The 15,015-nt window shown below is 42.5% G+C and overlaps 1 protein-coding gene across 9 annotated transcripts in view; it reads left to right on the top strand.

The window, feature by feature from the left end:
- The window catches only part of ATXN2 (ataxin 2), a 50,784-nt gene extending 36,003 nt beyond the window's left edge, over positions 1 to 14,781 (top strand). For 2 of the 9 annotated variants that reach the window (XM_064727302.1, XM_064727300.1), the window contains exons 21-24: positions 8,483 to 8,628; positions 9,567 to 9,794; positions 13,107 to 13,275; positions 14,132 to 14,781. In XM_064727302.1, the coding sequence (XP_064583372.1) occupies positions 8,483 to 8,628; positions 9,567 to 9,794; positions 13,107 to 13,275; positions 14,132 to 14,160 (572 nt within the window). In that variant the 3' untranslated portion in view covers positions 14,161 to 14,781. Of the gene's footprint in view, positions 1 to 8,482; positions 8,629 to 9,566; positions 9,795 to 13,106; positions 14,101 to 14,131 lie in introns of those variants that run through there. The other 7 variants (XM_064727305.1, XM_064727303.1, XM_064727304.1 and 4 more) reach the window with 6 other exon arrangements.
- The last annotated feature ends 234 nt before the right edge of the window (positions 14,782 to 15,015 follow it).

The raw sequence follows: 15,015 nt of genomic DNA, 5'->3' as shown, positions 1-15,015 counted from the left end.
AGAACTTTCTAAAGCATTATAAATGTATGATAAATCAAGGCCCAGTTTGGAGGAAAAAGAGCTCACTGCAAAACATGCTGTTGAAAGAGGTAGAGTCAAGGTTGTTTAAGGCTTGGAAATTGTCATAAAATGTCAAAACAGCAGATGGTCTCTTGAAAACATGGCATTTCAATACTTGTTATAGCATCTGAGGAAAAGTTTTATTGGGTCACATATATTATTGACTTAGATTCTAATAAAAGATTTTCTGTACCTTTAGACATCTTTGTATGTTTTCGGGTGCTTAGTTTTACACTGCTACTTAATGGAAGTCCATGACATGTCATGAAAACTTACAGAGAATCTGGAGTTTAGTGGGAAATTAATTCTGATTTTAAGAGGTGTCTTACCCATCTGAAAGCATCTTGTCAGCTCTCTGCAGTGGTGTGGTAACAGAGTTAAGAAACAAAAATAACTTATTTTGATGCTCAGAGGAAGAACATTTGAGCTCATTTGTGCTGAAGCTGAAATGGAAGTTACTTGTAGAGATTAATCTTTCTCTCCCAGGTCCTTGCTAATTGTATTACTTTGATCTTTTCAACTCTTGTGCTTGAGGTGTCCATGTAAACAGATCTTCTGTTTGCTTTTTCATTAGATTAAATAGAATTCCGATAAAGAGAATGATCAAAGGCTTTCAGACCTTTATTGGTGAAAACCCTCCTCTCAAATTCTAATTAAAATAAAACCAAACATGAGATAATCTGAGATTTGATTCAGAATGGTTGCATGTGACTTTCTAGCAATTTCCCATTGTGCACCATCCTTATCTTCTGTAATCAGTGGGTTCTGCAGTACAAGCCCGTTGCCGTGCTTGGCTTTGATCAGATGTCTGTATAGTTTTTTTTTTCACTGATATTCTAACTTACAACTGTTAGATCTCATTTTGTGTTGGTTTTGCAGCTTGTCTGTTGTAGATATGTGACTACCTGCCAGTGCAAACAACTAAGTTGAGTCAAACTTGAGAATTCTTTGGTATTTCCTGCCATGTAATTAAATGTTACTTTCCCAAGAGCACCTAATTTAACAGAAATGGCCTGTCCTCCTGTGTTCTTTCAAGTAGCTACTTGGTGACTCTTCTAAATATTCTCCCACCTTCCAGTAAATGATGGAGTGCTTGAAATTTTTCTTACTGAAACCACTGAACCCAAGAGGATCATGAACTCCATGTGATAAACCTTTTTTAAGGGTGTGTTCTTGCCCCTGTGCAGACGTGTTCAGTGAACATGAACTGTCTCAAATGTACCCTTCACCTTCCAAGGTGACAGTGACACATGGAATGACTCCTGATGTTCTGCAGCAGCCTCTCAATCCACATTTTTGCAAGGCTTGCATGTGCTGAGTGCCTGAAGACCTGGCCCAGATAGACTGTGCTTCCTCAGAGTGTGTCCAGCTCTATTGTGTCCACTTCAGCTTCCATTTATCCATGTGTGGGAAAAGGCAGGAATGCCAGAGGTGGCCAATCTGAGCTGCTCATGGAGCTAAAGAACATCATGCTGGAATTGTTCACATCTGACTGAGTGACTGTGAGAAAATATCCATAACTTATGTGCTGTCTATTGGGAATCTTAAGTTTACCCACATTTGAACTAAATATACCTGTGCACTTTGATTCTGGTCCTCTCTTAAAACATAATTTGAAAGTACAGAATAACAACTTCCTGAGAAACAACCACCGCTGCTGCTTTTGATTTTGCTCAAACAATTTCCTTTTTGGCTCTTAAAAATTGCTATCTGATTTTTAAAAGATACATTATTACTTAATTTTAGCACTGATGTCAGGATTCAGTGGGGCCATGCTGCCCTTTTAACCCTTCGAGGTACTGGTGCTTGCTTTGAGTTATTCCTGCAAAATTCACTCAGTTTTTCTCCTGCATATGTGGTAGAGAGAAGATGTCTGCAAGAACTACTGTGCTGAGACCTGGGGGTTGGGGGGAAACTGCTTATCAAGTATTCCTAAGGTGTGAAATGTTTTCTGGTAAGATCTGAAACTCCACCTTCACTCATGGTTTGGGACGAGTTGAAAGTCTGTGGCAAATAGTAACAGCCTGGCAGCCAAGAGCAATTCCTGTCGATTTAAGGGAGCCAGAATTTTGTGGTTGTTTTCCTTCCTGTCTTGTGAAGAGATAGCTGAATCCAAATTACATACAGTGAGCTACACTTGGTGATAAGCACTCTTCCATTTTAAAGAAAAGTACTTTTGTCTGATGCTGTTTAATGGGATATTCCTGCACTTCTGGGATTTCCTTGCCAGTTCACAGTGTCACAACCCCGCTGTTGCCAAGAGAGAGAAGCAGAGCTGCATGGTCCCAGTAACCCCAGCCAAAGACAGGACAGAGGAATGTTCAGATCTCTGGGGTTTTCCCCTCAAAATGGGGAAGGACAAAGTGCAAACAACTTTCATCCCAGCCAGACGATAGATAACAACGTCTGTGACACTTCAGCTGCGGAGCCACCGTGTCCAGGAGAGTTTGAGATGTGACACCTTTGCCTGGAATTGTGACACCCAGCCCACCTGGAGGTGTCATCCTTGCCCTGCTCAGCTGCACCTTGGGTTCAGGAGGTTCTGTGTCTGTCTGGCAGCTCTGGCTCGGGGTGGCCTCCCAGTGCTGTCCTTGGGCTGCTGGGGTTCGCTGGCCACCGTCCCAGTTTGGCTCCTGTGTCACACAAAGCCCAGGCCAGGCTCCTGCTGCTGGTAGAGAATTTGGTTCCCAAGTAGAGGGTGGATCTGTCCATTCCTGTGACAATGAACTTGTGGTAGTTTTCTGTGTGGCTGATTTGTTTCCAGATAATCGGAGTCCTCTGAAAAAACTCAACTTTTGTGTTTAAGAACTTGTGTAAAACCAGACCTTGGTTTTACACAGATGCATTTCCTGTTTTTTGTGCTCTCATTCCTGTCCCTGTTCTCCCTTCCCTTTTCCCCTTCTGCTATGTTTTACTGGTCTGGTGTTGTCTCTAACTTTATCTGGTTTCTGTCTCAGCAGTAGAGTAAATTCTATTCCCCTGGTAGTACAATGGTGGATATAATATAAACTTCAGAGGATTCTCCAGGGACTAAGAGTGAACCAGTCACCAAAATTGTCTTGGAACTGTTCAGAATGGCAGTGCTATAGCTGAAAAAGCAAGGGCCAGTTTCTGCTCTAGTGTAATTGCATTTTAACCTTCTTGTTACAGTGGACAGTAACAGACCATGAATTGACATAAAGTTTCTTTTTGTGTTAATGAAGAACTGCAGACCTCAGTGTCAGAGTTAAGAAGGAAGGCTTACTCAGACTTGTGTTTCATCTCCACTCATTTGTAAAACAAAATATCTAGCTCTAATAGCAGCTAAGTGACTAAAAATATCTGCATGGTTCTAGAGTCTTCAAAAAAGAATTAAAAAAAAAAAAAATTAAAACTGACACTGACCTTTCCAGAAGATGGGAAGTATGCACGTGGCAAGAGGCTAATTTACCTTTCTATTTCCCAAATTCAGCATGTCCCAAAATACCATACAGCAAGGAGACAGGCCCTTCTTTCTACTTTGCCAGTGAGTTGGGTTTTTTGTACTAATTTTGATTGTACAGAAAAGCACTTTCTAAAGAACCACATGTTAAAGGAATGGGACCTGTTGAGGGAACAAGTTTCCTTGCACCAAACCAGGATGTGGAGGTTCCTCTCAGTGGGCAGGAATGGAGATTTATATAATCACAGGAAGCTACGTTGTCAATTCTTCAAAAATTTATTTTGAATATGGAATAATCTCTCTGACTTCACTACCCAGTATTTTCATGTGCAGCTGGAAGTGGGCACCAAGAAATTCTTCGCTGTGAGGGTGATGAGGCCCTGGCACAGAGTGCCCAGAGGAGCTGGGGCTGCTCCATCCTGGAGGTGCCCAAAGCCAGGCTGGATGGGGCTTGGAGCACCTGGGATGGTGGAAGGGGGTGGAACTGGATGATCTTGGAGGTCCCTTCCCACCCAAACCACTCTGTGGTTCTGTGGCCTCTGTTTAAACCTGTGCGAGCTGCCTTGCTCCCTTTCATGAGCCCACCAGGATTTTTACACCTGATGAGTTCCCAGCTTCCTAAAAGGAGAAGCAACCTTTGGGTGTCATCCCTTTTAAAAGCCATGGCTCAAGTTCTGAGTCCCTGGGAGGAAATAACTCGAGCTGCAGCTGAGGTGGAGGAAGTTTTCTGTAGAAATGCCACTGAAGGAGTGCTGGGAACAACTTGTGGTGATCATTGTGTGACAGGGATGAGATGAGGGCTCCTCGGGACTTTCTCAGTTCCATTCCTGGCCCAGGTGGGGCTGTGGTGGCATCACTGGAGGCACTGGGACAGGATCTGGTGCTCTCTGGACACAGCAGCCTGATCCAGCTCATCCAGGAAAGGCAGAGAGCTGCAGAATCCTGCCTTGTCTGCCCTGCTGGTGTTCAGCAGCTGCTTTGAGGAAGCTGAGGTTTGAGTGAGGGGGGTGTTTGCAGGATGAACTCTCACCCAGGACATGGGAAAGGAGGAGTTGCAGTTTCAGGCTGTTTCTGTTCTTGCTCCTGTCCTGCTGTGGCACTTGTTGCTGTGTCTGTCTGTCAGTCTGTGCAGCCCATGCCAGGCACTCTCCTGGTTTGGTTTTTTTTTTTTTTTTGGTTTTTTTTTTTTTTTTTTTGCATTAGCTCATGCAAGAGGGATGTGAGAAAAAGCATTTGTTCTCCAAAAATCTCCTCTGGAGCAGATTTCCTGTGTTTCACACTGGTTGTGCCTGGGTGGGGGCTGTAGGATGCTGCCCTGGGCTGTGTTCATGCCCTTTGGTTTGGTGCACTGAAATCACTTCAATCACCTCGTTCCTTTCTTGGATTATCTTTGAAGTCAAGTCCACTCTACCTGTGTAAAATGACTTCTTGAAATGTTTGTGTGATGAAAGAAACATTTGCTATTTCTTTGCTTCCTACCATTCAGGTCTTTTAAATGTAGTTATCCTCACCATCTTACTGGCTCTGGCAATGGTTTTGAGGTTTGTTCACTGGTCAGTTCTTGAAAATAAACTCTTCAGTGCATCTTTGGGCCAACACTGACCACCATTGGCACCATTGAAATTCCAGGGAAAAAAACCAAAATTACAAAATGCCACCATGTGGTTTCACATATTCCCTCGTAGCTGGGAGTTCTGCTTGATTTCTGCTGCTCTGACCTCTTCTGATTTCAGCTCCTTCTGTGGCTTCTGTGGCTGACTACTTCTTGTTTGCTCTCAGCAGTGGGGTGCAGTTCTGTAGGGTTGAATTCAGTAATTCAATCCCTGTGATGTTTTTCTGCCATCCCGTGACTGAGTCCCTCCCCTCCCCGTGTCCCTGCCAGGTCAGTGCAGTGAAATATCTCACTTTGGAGCCAATTGGATTAGAAAGCTGCAGAAGTGAAGCAGGGGCAGCCCAGGCAGAGGAATTTAAGGCATAAAGGCACAGAAACCCAGTGTGTTTGTGCTGGAGTGAGCTGGGGTGACTTGCAGCAAGGTGTGTCCTTTCCTAGAGCTTATTCTCAGATCATAGGTGGCCATTTGGAAAATCTCCAAAATACTGACAACTGGGGGAAATGTTGGATAATGGGTCTTTTATTTTATTTTTTTTTTCACCTCATGTCTTGTCTTATTTGCTGTTAATTTGTGTAGTGAGCTGTTTTGATGAGCAGGCAAAAATTCCTTTTAAAAATCCCAGGGAAAGTGCTTTAGTTCAGGTGAATTTTTCATGACTTTTACAAGACTCCTTTGACAGCCCTGCTGGTCTCAGAGATTTCATTGGCTTGGCAGGAATTACTTGCACTAACTAAACATGAAAAGCCATTTACACTGCTGGAGCTGGAGTCTGAGCTCTGGTTTTGAGCTGGGAATGCATTTCAGACCTGCTGAGTTTGTGTGCAGGGGCTGGCCAGGATGTGGAGAAGTGCCCAGATAACATTTTTTGAAAAGCATTTTTAATATTGCTATTAAAACATAATTTGCAGCAGCATCTGAAGTGGTTTTAAGCTTTATAAATTTGGCCATTAGGGTGACCTGCTAAAGACAAAATGAAGGAGAGGAGAAATTGAAAATTAAATATTTTCAGTATACAAAAATCCAGTGCTTCAAATCCAAAGCTGTGGATAAAATATTGGGTGGTTTTGGAAGAGCTGCCACTAAGACAAAAACCTGATCCTCCCCCTGGTTTATATCTGTTCTTTGGGGTGCTATTCCTTGGTTTAAATGGTGTCTTAAGAGAGAAATTCCTTATTGTGAAGTTTTATTGCAGAAATATTTCCTTCAGAACAACTGAGTTTATTATTCTCTTGGCCATGAAGAACCAAAAGATGAATTGCACAAATGGTTTAATGGAGTCCCACATTATTTTGGGGGCTCTTAACAAGTGATGTGGGAAGCCTTGAGTATCTTACAGCTTGGAATTAAATTTCATATCCATTTTAAAGCCTCTTGAATGGAGTTAAGTTGTAGTCAGGATTGCTGCCCTTTGGCAAGCAAGTCATCCCTCCTTCCATTTATTTCTATTGCTTTAACAAAGATAATAATTTCTGGCCTTCTTCAGAGCGTGTGTAATAATGAGGTTGAGAAATTGTCCTGTAGAAAGCCATAAACTTGGTACTGTAAAAATGATCAGTGTTGCATTGATAATTTTGGTGTTGTCAGAGGAGAAATGTCTGAAAGTCAAGTAGGAGCATGGCAGGGATGCTGCTGCAAAATACATTTTAGTAGTGATACCAATAAAAAAATCCAAAATACTTGGATTTAAAGCATAACAAAATGCTGTGGCAGAAGATCCTGCTGGCTTTGACAGCGTGCTTAGAAAATATTGAGGTGTTTTTGAAACTCCTCTCAATCAGGAGGCCTCAGAGTGCACAACTGTGCTTGCACATGTGGGTAAGAACATTAGGATCAACTCCAGGCTGCAGGAATTTAGTTCATCTGCATTAATAGCCTGAAACTGCTCATCACTGCACGGCCATTTGCTCAGTGAAGATTTAATAGAGCTTGCCAGGGATTAAGTTAAATGTGGCAGGCAGTTATTTTCTAAAGGAGGAACCTGCACAGGGGAGAAAAACCTCAATTAGGCAAAAATATCCAGGCTCTCTATATTCTGGTGAGTTGGAATGTGTCAGAATTTGGATTTTTAAGGTTTATAGCAAACCAGACTGGAGGGAAACTGCAGTGGCCATCAAGTTCTTATATAATACAAACCCCATTAAAAAAAGAATATATATATATATAACCTGGTAGATACTCATCAGTAATTAACTTCAGAACCACCAAAAGCCACCAAAACAAATAAGGAGCAGTTGAAGGAAATATTGAGGAGCAGGCTGATAATTTTCTTTGGCTGTTTGTTTTTTTTAGCACTTTGTCAGCAAAACTCTCCTTGGTCTTTCAGGCTGTGACATCAGAGGGATTGACACGAGTTGTCACACACAGCAGTAGCTGCAGACAAGGCCTGCTTGTTGCACAAACCTAAAAAAAACAGGGGGAACATCCTCATTTTTAGGGTCCTGCCTTTGCATTGCATGCTTTGTGTTGAAAGGAAGACTTGTTGTCATTATGGCTTTTCATACTTGCTGAGATTCCCTGAAAAATTAAAAAAAAAATAGGATTTAGTGTGGCCCATTTGCAGCAGGACAGAGCAGGATCCAAGAAGGAACTTGGGTGTTTGTTGTTGGAGACTGGCACAGCTGTGGCAACAGATGTGGCTTCACTGGGGTAAAACTTTTCTGTTGTTCAGTTTCTTCCTTTTTGGGAATTTTGTACCTTATTTGGTTCTGGTTCAAGGAATGAAGAATTCCATGGCAGTGTTGGGGAGCTCACAGGATGGTGGTGATCCAGAACAGATTGGCCTCGAGGGCAGAGGCAAAATGGGTTATTTTAGCACCAGAAAGTGGCTTCAGCAGAAATTTGATGCTTGAGCAGCCTCAGTTTTGTCAGCTGTGATGTGTTTATTTACTCTGGAGTGCTAGGGCAGAGTTTGTGCTTCCCTCTGACTGTTCTGTGAGCAATTTCCAGAAGAGTAGCATGGTGAGGTTAGCCAGGTATAAGGCCAAAGAATTTTTTTTGGATGGTGGAAATAAAAATGGCTCATAACACCTTTGAAAAGTATATCTCAGGAAATCCTAAATTGTATGGAAATTTCAAATTTGATCTGTTTGACAAAACAAAAGATGAAATACTGCTTTTCTCTATGTAGTATCTGTTACATTGTCAAATTAGGGAAGATGAACTGTCTAATTATGGTTGTTTATAGACTTTCCTGCCAAACCAAACTACACAAAAGCAAGGTAAGATCATCAGCTATTTGCAAGATAAATATATATATATATATATTTTTAGAAGGGGGAGGGAATATATTTACACACTGAGTTGTAGTGAAATCTTCAAATGCAGCTGGTGATTTGATAGAGGTGCATGTCCTGTACCTGGTGTTAAATATTCTTCTTTTTCATCCTAGTTTCCACTGGCTCACTTGCTCAGCAGTATGCCCACCCTAATGCTACCCTGCACCCGCATCCTCCTCATCCTCAGCCTTCTGCCACCCCAACTGGCCAGCAGCAAAGCCAACATGCTGGAAGCCACCCTGCTCCAAGCCCCGTGCAGGTAACACAGCCCTGAGTGGCTGCAGATTGTGTGGAAGGGATTGCTTGATGTCGTGCTTGTGTTGATGTGTTGATTTTTCTGAGGGGGAAAAGGGGAGGATGGAGCAGAGTCCAAGCACTCGTTTCTCCCTGTTCACAGGGGATGGGGGATGTTTCAGTTTAAGGATTAAGGAAGGATCGTAATTGTGTCAGTGCTTTCCTATGAGAGAAGTGGAAATAGCAGATAAACGCTGAGAAGTGTTTGATTGGATTTTGTCAAAGCAGCTGAAGACAAAGTGATCCTTGGATAGTGCTGCATTCCTTAATTCCCTCCTGGGAATAACTGAGGCACTCCCAGCTGCAGGTTCTGCCTGGTTTTACCTGGCACTCTGGGCTCCAAGCTGAGCCTGCTGGGTGTGACCGTGTTCACAGGGATTTTTGGATGAGGGAAGAGACGGAGATCTGACTCTATGTTACAGAAGGCTTCATTTATTATTTTATGATATATATTACATTAAAACTGTACTCGAAGAATAGAAAAAAAGGTTTCATCAGAAGGCTGGCTAAGCTAAGAACAGAAAGGAAATAAAACAAAGGTTTGTGGCTCGGACTCTCCATCCGAGCCAGCTGACTATGATTGGCCATTAATTAGAAACAACCACATGAGACCAATCCCAGATGCACCTGTTGCATTCCACAGCAGCAGATAATCAATGTTTACATTTTGTTCCTGAGGCCTCTCAGCTTCTCAGGAGGAAAAATCCTAAGGAAAGGATTTTTCATAAAAAGATGCCTGCGACAGGTGGGGCTGTAAAGAGTTCCCCCACGAGCACAGCTCATCCTTAGATTCACCATTTCCAAATTCACAATTACGAGCAGTTTCCCACCCCCTTTCTCCTTAACAGAATCAATACAATTCCTCAGCCCTAACCTAAATAATTTTTTTGTGTTTTCTTGCAGCACCACCAGCACCAGGCTGCCCAGGCCCTGCACCTGGCCAACCCCCAGCAGCAGTCGGCGATTTACCACGCAGGTCTAGCTCCAACCCCTCCTTCCATGACGCCAGGCTCCAACACGCAGTCTCCACAAAACAATTTTCCTACAGCACAACAAACAGTCTTCACCATTCATCCCTCCCATGTTCAACCTGCATATACCAATCCGCCACACATGGCCCATGTCCCCCAGGTAAACACAGTTTAACAACCTTCAAGACTTAAATGTCTTAATGCCACAAAAGTTAGGACAGTCGGGCCTGCTGAAGTGATTGCCAATCTGTCACCTCTCAGCACAGACTTACCTGTTGTTGTTATTTAGGTTTCTGTCTGTACATTGCCTTTTATTTAGAATTTTGACAAGGTGTACTTGGACCTCAGCTTCCAACACCTAGTGCATCTGCAACTGTAGTTTAATGAAGACATCTTAAGCTGGCACTGCTACTGAAATAAATTGAGCTCTCTTCCCAGTTCCTGGCTCCCATCCTTGTCCCTGCCCCACCACTCTGCTCACAGAACTGCTTGGCCGTGGAGCAGAGCAGGCTGGGGACACAATTGAGCTGAAATGTGCCTCCCCTACCCCCTTTTTAGGCTATTTCTTGGTCAAATCAGTTCCCTGCTGAGTCAGGTGCCTGATCCCAGGAAGAGCTGGCATACAGAAAGGTTGGAGGTGGGAGGTGAGTGCAGAAAGGCTGAATTGCTGCTTTTGGTGGCAGTTTCAGGCTCTGCATCCTAGACAAATTTTATACAAATACGTGCAGAAAAGGACATGAGAGGATTTCCAGGGAGAAGCAAGGCAGTGCAAGGGAGAGAGGAGAGAGTTAAGGTGACTGCAGGACAATCCCTGCAGAAAGAAGCCTCTGTGTGTGTGGTGTGAGTGTGGTTCTAAATGAACTGCTTGTGCTGAAGCTCCCCAAAGATTGTTGGCTAACCTAAAACAACAGTCTTTGCTTCAGAATCAGAAACTCACTTCTCTTAACTGCTCCCTCGTGGTCAGCTCCCTGAGAAAAAGGATTTGGGGAAGGGAAGCACATGATAGATTAATCAAGAGCTCCATGTAAAGCAGTGTGACACAGATTTTCTGATGTTTACTAAATCTCCTGGACTTAGTGTCCTTTGTCAAGGAATGGGCAGTTCAATCAATAATTTGCCTGCACAATTTTTTTCTTCAAACCAAGAACTTGGTGTCTGGTTTCTGCCTTCTCCTACAGGTTAACAATAGTTTGGGATAAGGTGACTAACTGTGATTAGGGATGTTAATCTGACAGCTGTCCAGTCCCTTGCAGAATTCTGATAAAATCTTTGCTTTGGTCCCTGGGACAGTCAGTTAAGCCAATAAATCAATAGTTCTGTAGGAATCCTTTTACTGATGTTGAATTTTTAGCTTTTTGATTCTCTTAGGCTTTTGATTTCTCTGCTTTTTTTTTTTTTTTTTTGCCGGGGGGGAGGATAAGGAGAGGATGGCCAGAGCTGAGGATTGCTGTGGCATCTTGGCTCATCCTCCCCTTCTCTGCTTTCTGCCAGAAACAAGACTCCTGCTCTGCTCTGGTGTGAAGGCACTGCTGTCAATGCCTGGGTTGTGTTTAGAGCTTCTCAGAGGGGTCTTGGCTTAGTGGCACGTCCAGTGCTGTGATTTGAAACGTGAAACATTTGCTTGAAGGCCATGAAAGGGTAAAGCTGTGCCCTGGCCAGGCCAGGGGTGTGCAGGATGTGACCATTGCCTTCCTTTCTGTGTGCCAAGCAAACCAAATGAAACAAATCAGATGCAATTTGGAGTCAGAACTGACTGCTCAGGCAGCATTTTTAGCAATCACAGACAAGGCCTGCCTTGCCCTTGATTTTAACTTGTGCAGTCTCTTCTGCAATTTTTTTTTTAGAATGAAAGCTGCAATTTGTGATATTTACACCAAACTAATTGACTTTGCCAATGAAGTAGTTCCCTCAAAAATCTCTAGTGAAGGCATAACTACAGTTCTGTCAGAAATTTTAAATGCATGTAATTATTCCATCGTGGGGAAACTAATCACTGGATTTAATCATTTTTTAGCAGCCTCATTCCCAGCTTCCAAACACAATTCTGAAATACCACGTAGTAAAAAATTTCAGTTAGGCCAACACAGGGGATCAATCCAATTTCCCTTCAGGTTATCAGATGAATCTTGAGCTGGTGGATATCTCACTTGAGAAGCAGTACTTTAAAATTCATTAGAGAGTGCTGTCAGCTGCCAATTTGCAAAATGTTTGAGAAAAATTTTATCCACTGTGTGTATTGACTCCAGCTGCTCTATGAATAGCTGCTTTATAATGATGGCTTCTACAATAGCATGTTTGTCAAAGTCACCGTGGAGCCAGTCCTGGGAGGTATTCCTGTTCCACAGCCTGATCTCCTAAAGCTTTTTTAGAGCAAGAGTGAGATTTGAATTGCAGTTCCTGCCTTTAAAGGCTTCTGGGGTGCTACTAACACGTGCAAGTCTGATCAAAGAGTTTGGGGAATGTCTGTGATGAGTCAAGTAACCCTTTTTGTCTTTAAGAAATAAAATTCTAGCCACTACCTGCTATTTGTCTTTACTGGCATGGGAGACCTGTGAGGCTGCAGTGCTGGGATATGGTAGAAGGACAAAGCAAACCTTAGGTACAAATGATGGGGTTTTGGGTTTTTTTTTTTTTTTTCAGGAGAAATCCACCGAGAGCTCTGAGTTCCTTTGTGCTTTTAAGAAATGAATGTTTGCTAGGTTTTTAAATAAAATAAATTGATGACCTCTAGAGACATGAACTGCTCTGAGCTAAAGAACCCACCAAGTTGCTGAAGTTGTTTGCCAGAGGTGATCAGCCATGGGAAGGAATAATCTCCTTTTCCACTGAGACTTAGCCCTGATTGCTCAGATTACACAAGAACTGCGATGAGCTGAACTGGAAGCAGAACAAAGCTGCCCTGAGAGTGTGAAGGGATGAAATCACTCGTGTCAGGAGGACTTGGCTGAGCACAGTGTGGGCACAGGTCACTGGAGAGGACAGGGAGGTTCCCAGGGCAGGGAGCCAGCGCAGAACGTGGGGTTGTGCAAGGAGAGAGCTGGGGAAGGGATGCCAGACTCCCAGTGCCTGTCAAGTTCCTGTCTGTACCCTCTAGGAAGTGCTTTGATCTAAGGTGTCTAACAGAAATGTTTTGAAGATTTGTTGCTGAATTGTTTTTTTATTTTTTTAATCCCCCCCCGTTTAATGCTGGCAAAATGGCTAAAATTGAGAACGCAGCTCAGAGCCAGCAGTAAGGAGCGCTTTTTTAATTATTATTTTTTCCTTTTTGTTGTTGTTATTATTAATTTTTTTTTTTTTGTGTTACAACTTCTGCCTTAATCCCTAGTTTAAAAAAAAAAAAAAAGAAAAAATAATTTAAAAAATCAAATAAATGAAGAGTAAACCTTTGCTGACGGAGCAAACTTCCGCCAGTCATGTGGCCAGGAGTTGCTGCCTCCTTGTGACCATGATACTAAAGAGCTCTTTGTTTCAGGCTCATGTACAGTCAGGAATGGTTCCTTCTCACCCAACTGCCCATGCTCCAATGATGCTAATGACGACACAGCCTCCCGGTGGTCCCCAAGCCGCCCTCGCTCAAAGTGCACTACAGCCCATTCCAGTCTCGACAACAACACATTTCCCCTATATGACCCACCCTTCAGGTGAGGAGTGTGTGCCTGGGAGACCTGCACCCTAACTGAGCCAGGTCGAGGAGTGAGGACTGGGAGAAACCAGATCTTTGGGGAAAAAAAAAAAATTAAAAATAATAATTTAAAAAAAAAAAAAAAAAACTACAAAGAAAACCAACCAACCTTAAGATGTCCTTGTGTTTCACAGCTGTGCTTTGGCAGCCTGGAGGAGAGTAGGTTTAGCTGAGATGTACCTAATTCAGGGAATATTCCTGATTTTTCTCTGTCTGGAGTAGAGGAGTGTGAGGCCCTGGCACTGTGGGACTGAGTTTTCCGTGGATTTGCCGTGGGGGATGGACTGTGTGCAGTTTATAATGATCAGAGATTCGATTAAATCTTGAGGACAGCAGTGAAATGTTGTGTGGGGGTAGGGCTGTGCTAGGCTGCTGTTAAAGTAAAGTGACAACTGAAATCTAAACTTTAATTCAGAGTAACATTCTGCAGCTTTGCTTTGGGGGAAAAGTAGGAGTTGTGTGACTTCTTTCCGCTTTAAATTTAACCTTATTTAGGTTTCTTTGATTATTCAAGTTCAAACAGCCTCTGAACTTCTGTAGTGATTTAGTTTAACCTGATGTTTCTTGGGGAATGTGTGAGCAGAACAAAGCTGCTTTCTGAGGGCTTAGGTAGGGAAAAAGAAAAAAAATAAAACATCCCAAGGACATCTTGATGTGCAGGGTTTTGTTTTGTTCTCTAAAAAAATAAAAGAAAAAGAGAAAAAAAATAAAAATAAAAGAAAGTTGAGCTCAGTAGTTGTCCTGTGACCACTTTACTAGCAAACTGTTGTGTGGCTTGCCAATTTATTATTTACATTTGAACTTTTTTTTTACAGTACAAGCCCACCACCAACAGCAGTTGTAAGGCTCATCTGGAATAACTGAAAGGCTGGATACCTTTTGTAGGCCAAATACCCTCCTTCTACTGCTTCTGCCAACTGGAAGCACAGAAAACTAGAATTTCATTTTATTTTGTTTAAAAAAAAAAAAAAATTTGATTTCTTGTAACATCCACTAGGAATGCTAACAGTTCATCTTGCAGTGGGAGAGATTCGGACTGAGTAGAGGCATTTAGGAACTTGTGGGCTATTCCATAATTCCATGCACTGTATCTGAGTCCTGCAAGTGCCCCAACTCTGCTTGCTGAAAAACTGGAAGTTATTTATTTTTTAATGACCCTTCAAAGTTATGAACTCGTCAGCTAGCAAAAGAAGTAACAAGAGTGATTCTTGCTGCTATTATCACTAAAAATCAAGACTTGGAGATCCCTTTTACTTCTAACTAAACTTGAAACAGGTTCAGTAAAAAAAAAAAAAATTCTAATCGTCAAACGGATGAGTTATTATTTATAAATCACGTTTGATGAGATAATCACTATCGTGAGACAGTGATGTAACTTTTAAGTTAAGAAAACTTTTACTTTGTAGATAATATAAAATAAAAACTTAAAAAAAAATTAAAAAATAAAAAAAGTTTTAAAAACTGACCCTCCTCGGTGTTTGTGTGGTGATTTTTGGGTCTCTTCCCGTACCAATCCCAGCTGGAGCCAGGGTTTGAGCCTGAGTCTGTTGTGTGCTGCAGGGGCATTGCAGGAATAAGGGAAAGGTTTGGGAATCCCAAATTCAGCTGTTTTTCTAACGAGGTTTTGTGCCCAGGTGATTTTGTGTTGCTGATCCCTCAGCCTTGGGCTGCTCCCCACGGGGTTGGGAAAGGTCCCAAA

Source organism: Zonotrichia leucophrys, chromosome 15 (genome assembly GCF_028769735.1).
Source record: "Zonotrichia leucophrys gambelii isolate GWCS_2022_RI chromosome 15, RI_Zleu_2.0, whole genome shotgun sequence".
NCBI classification, from domain to species: domain Eukaryota; kingdom Metazoa; phylum Chordata; class Aves; order Passeriformes; family Passerellidae; genus Zonotrichia; species Zonotrichia leucophrys.
This window is presented reverse-complemented; position numbering and strand designations above follow the sequence as displayed.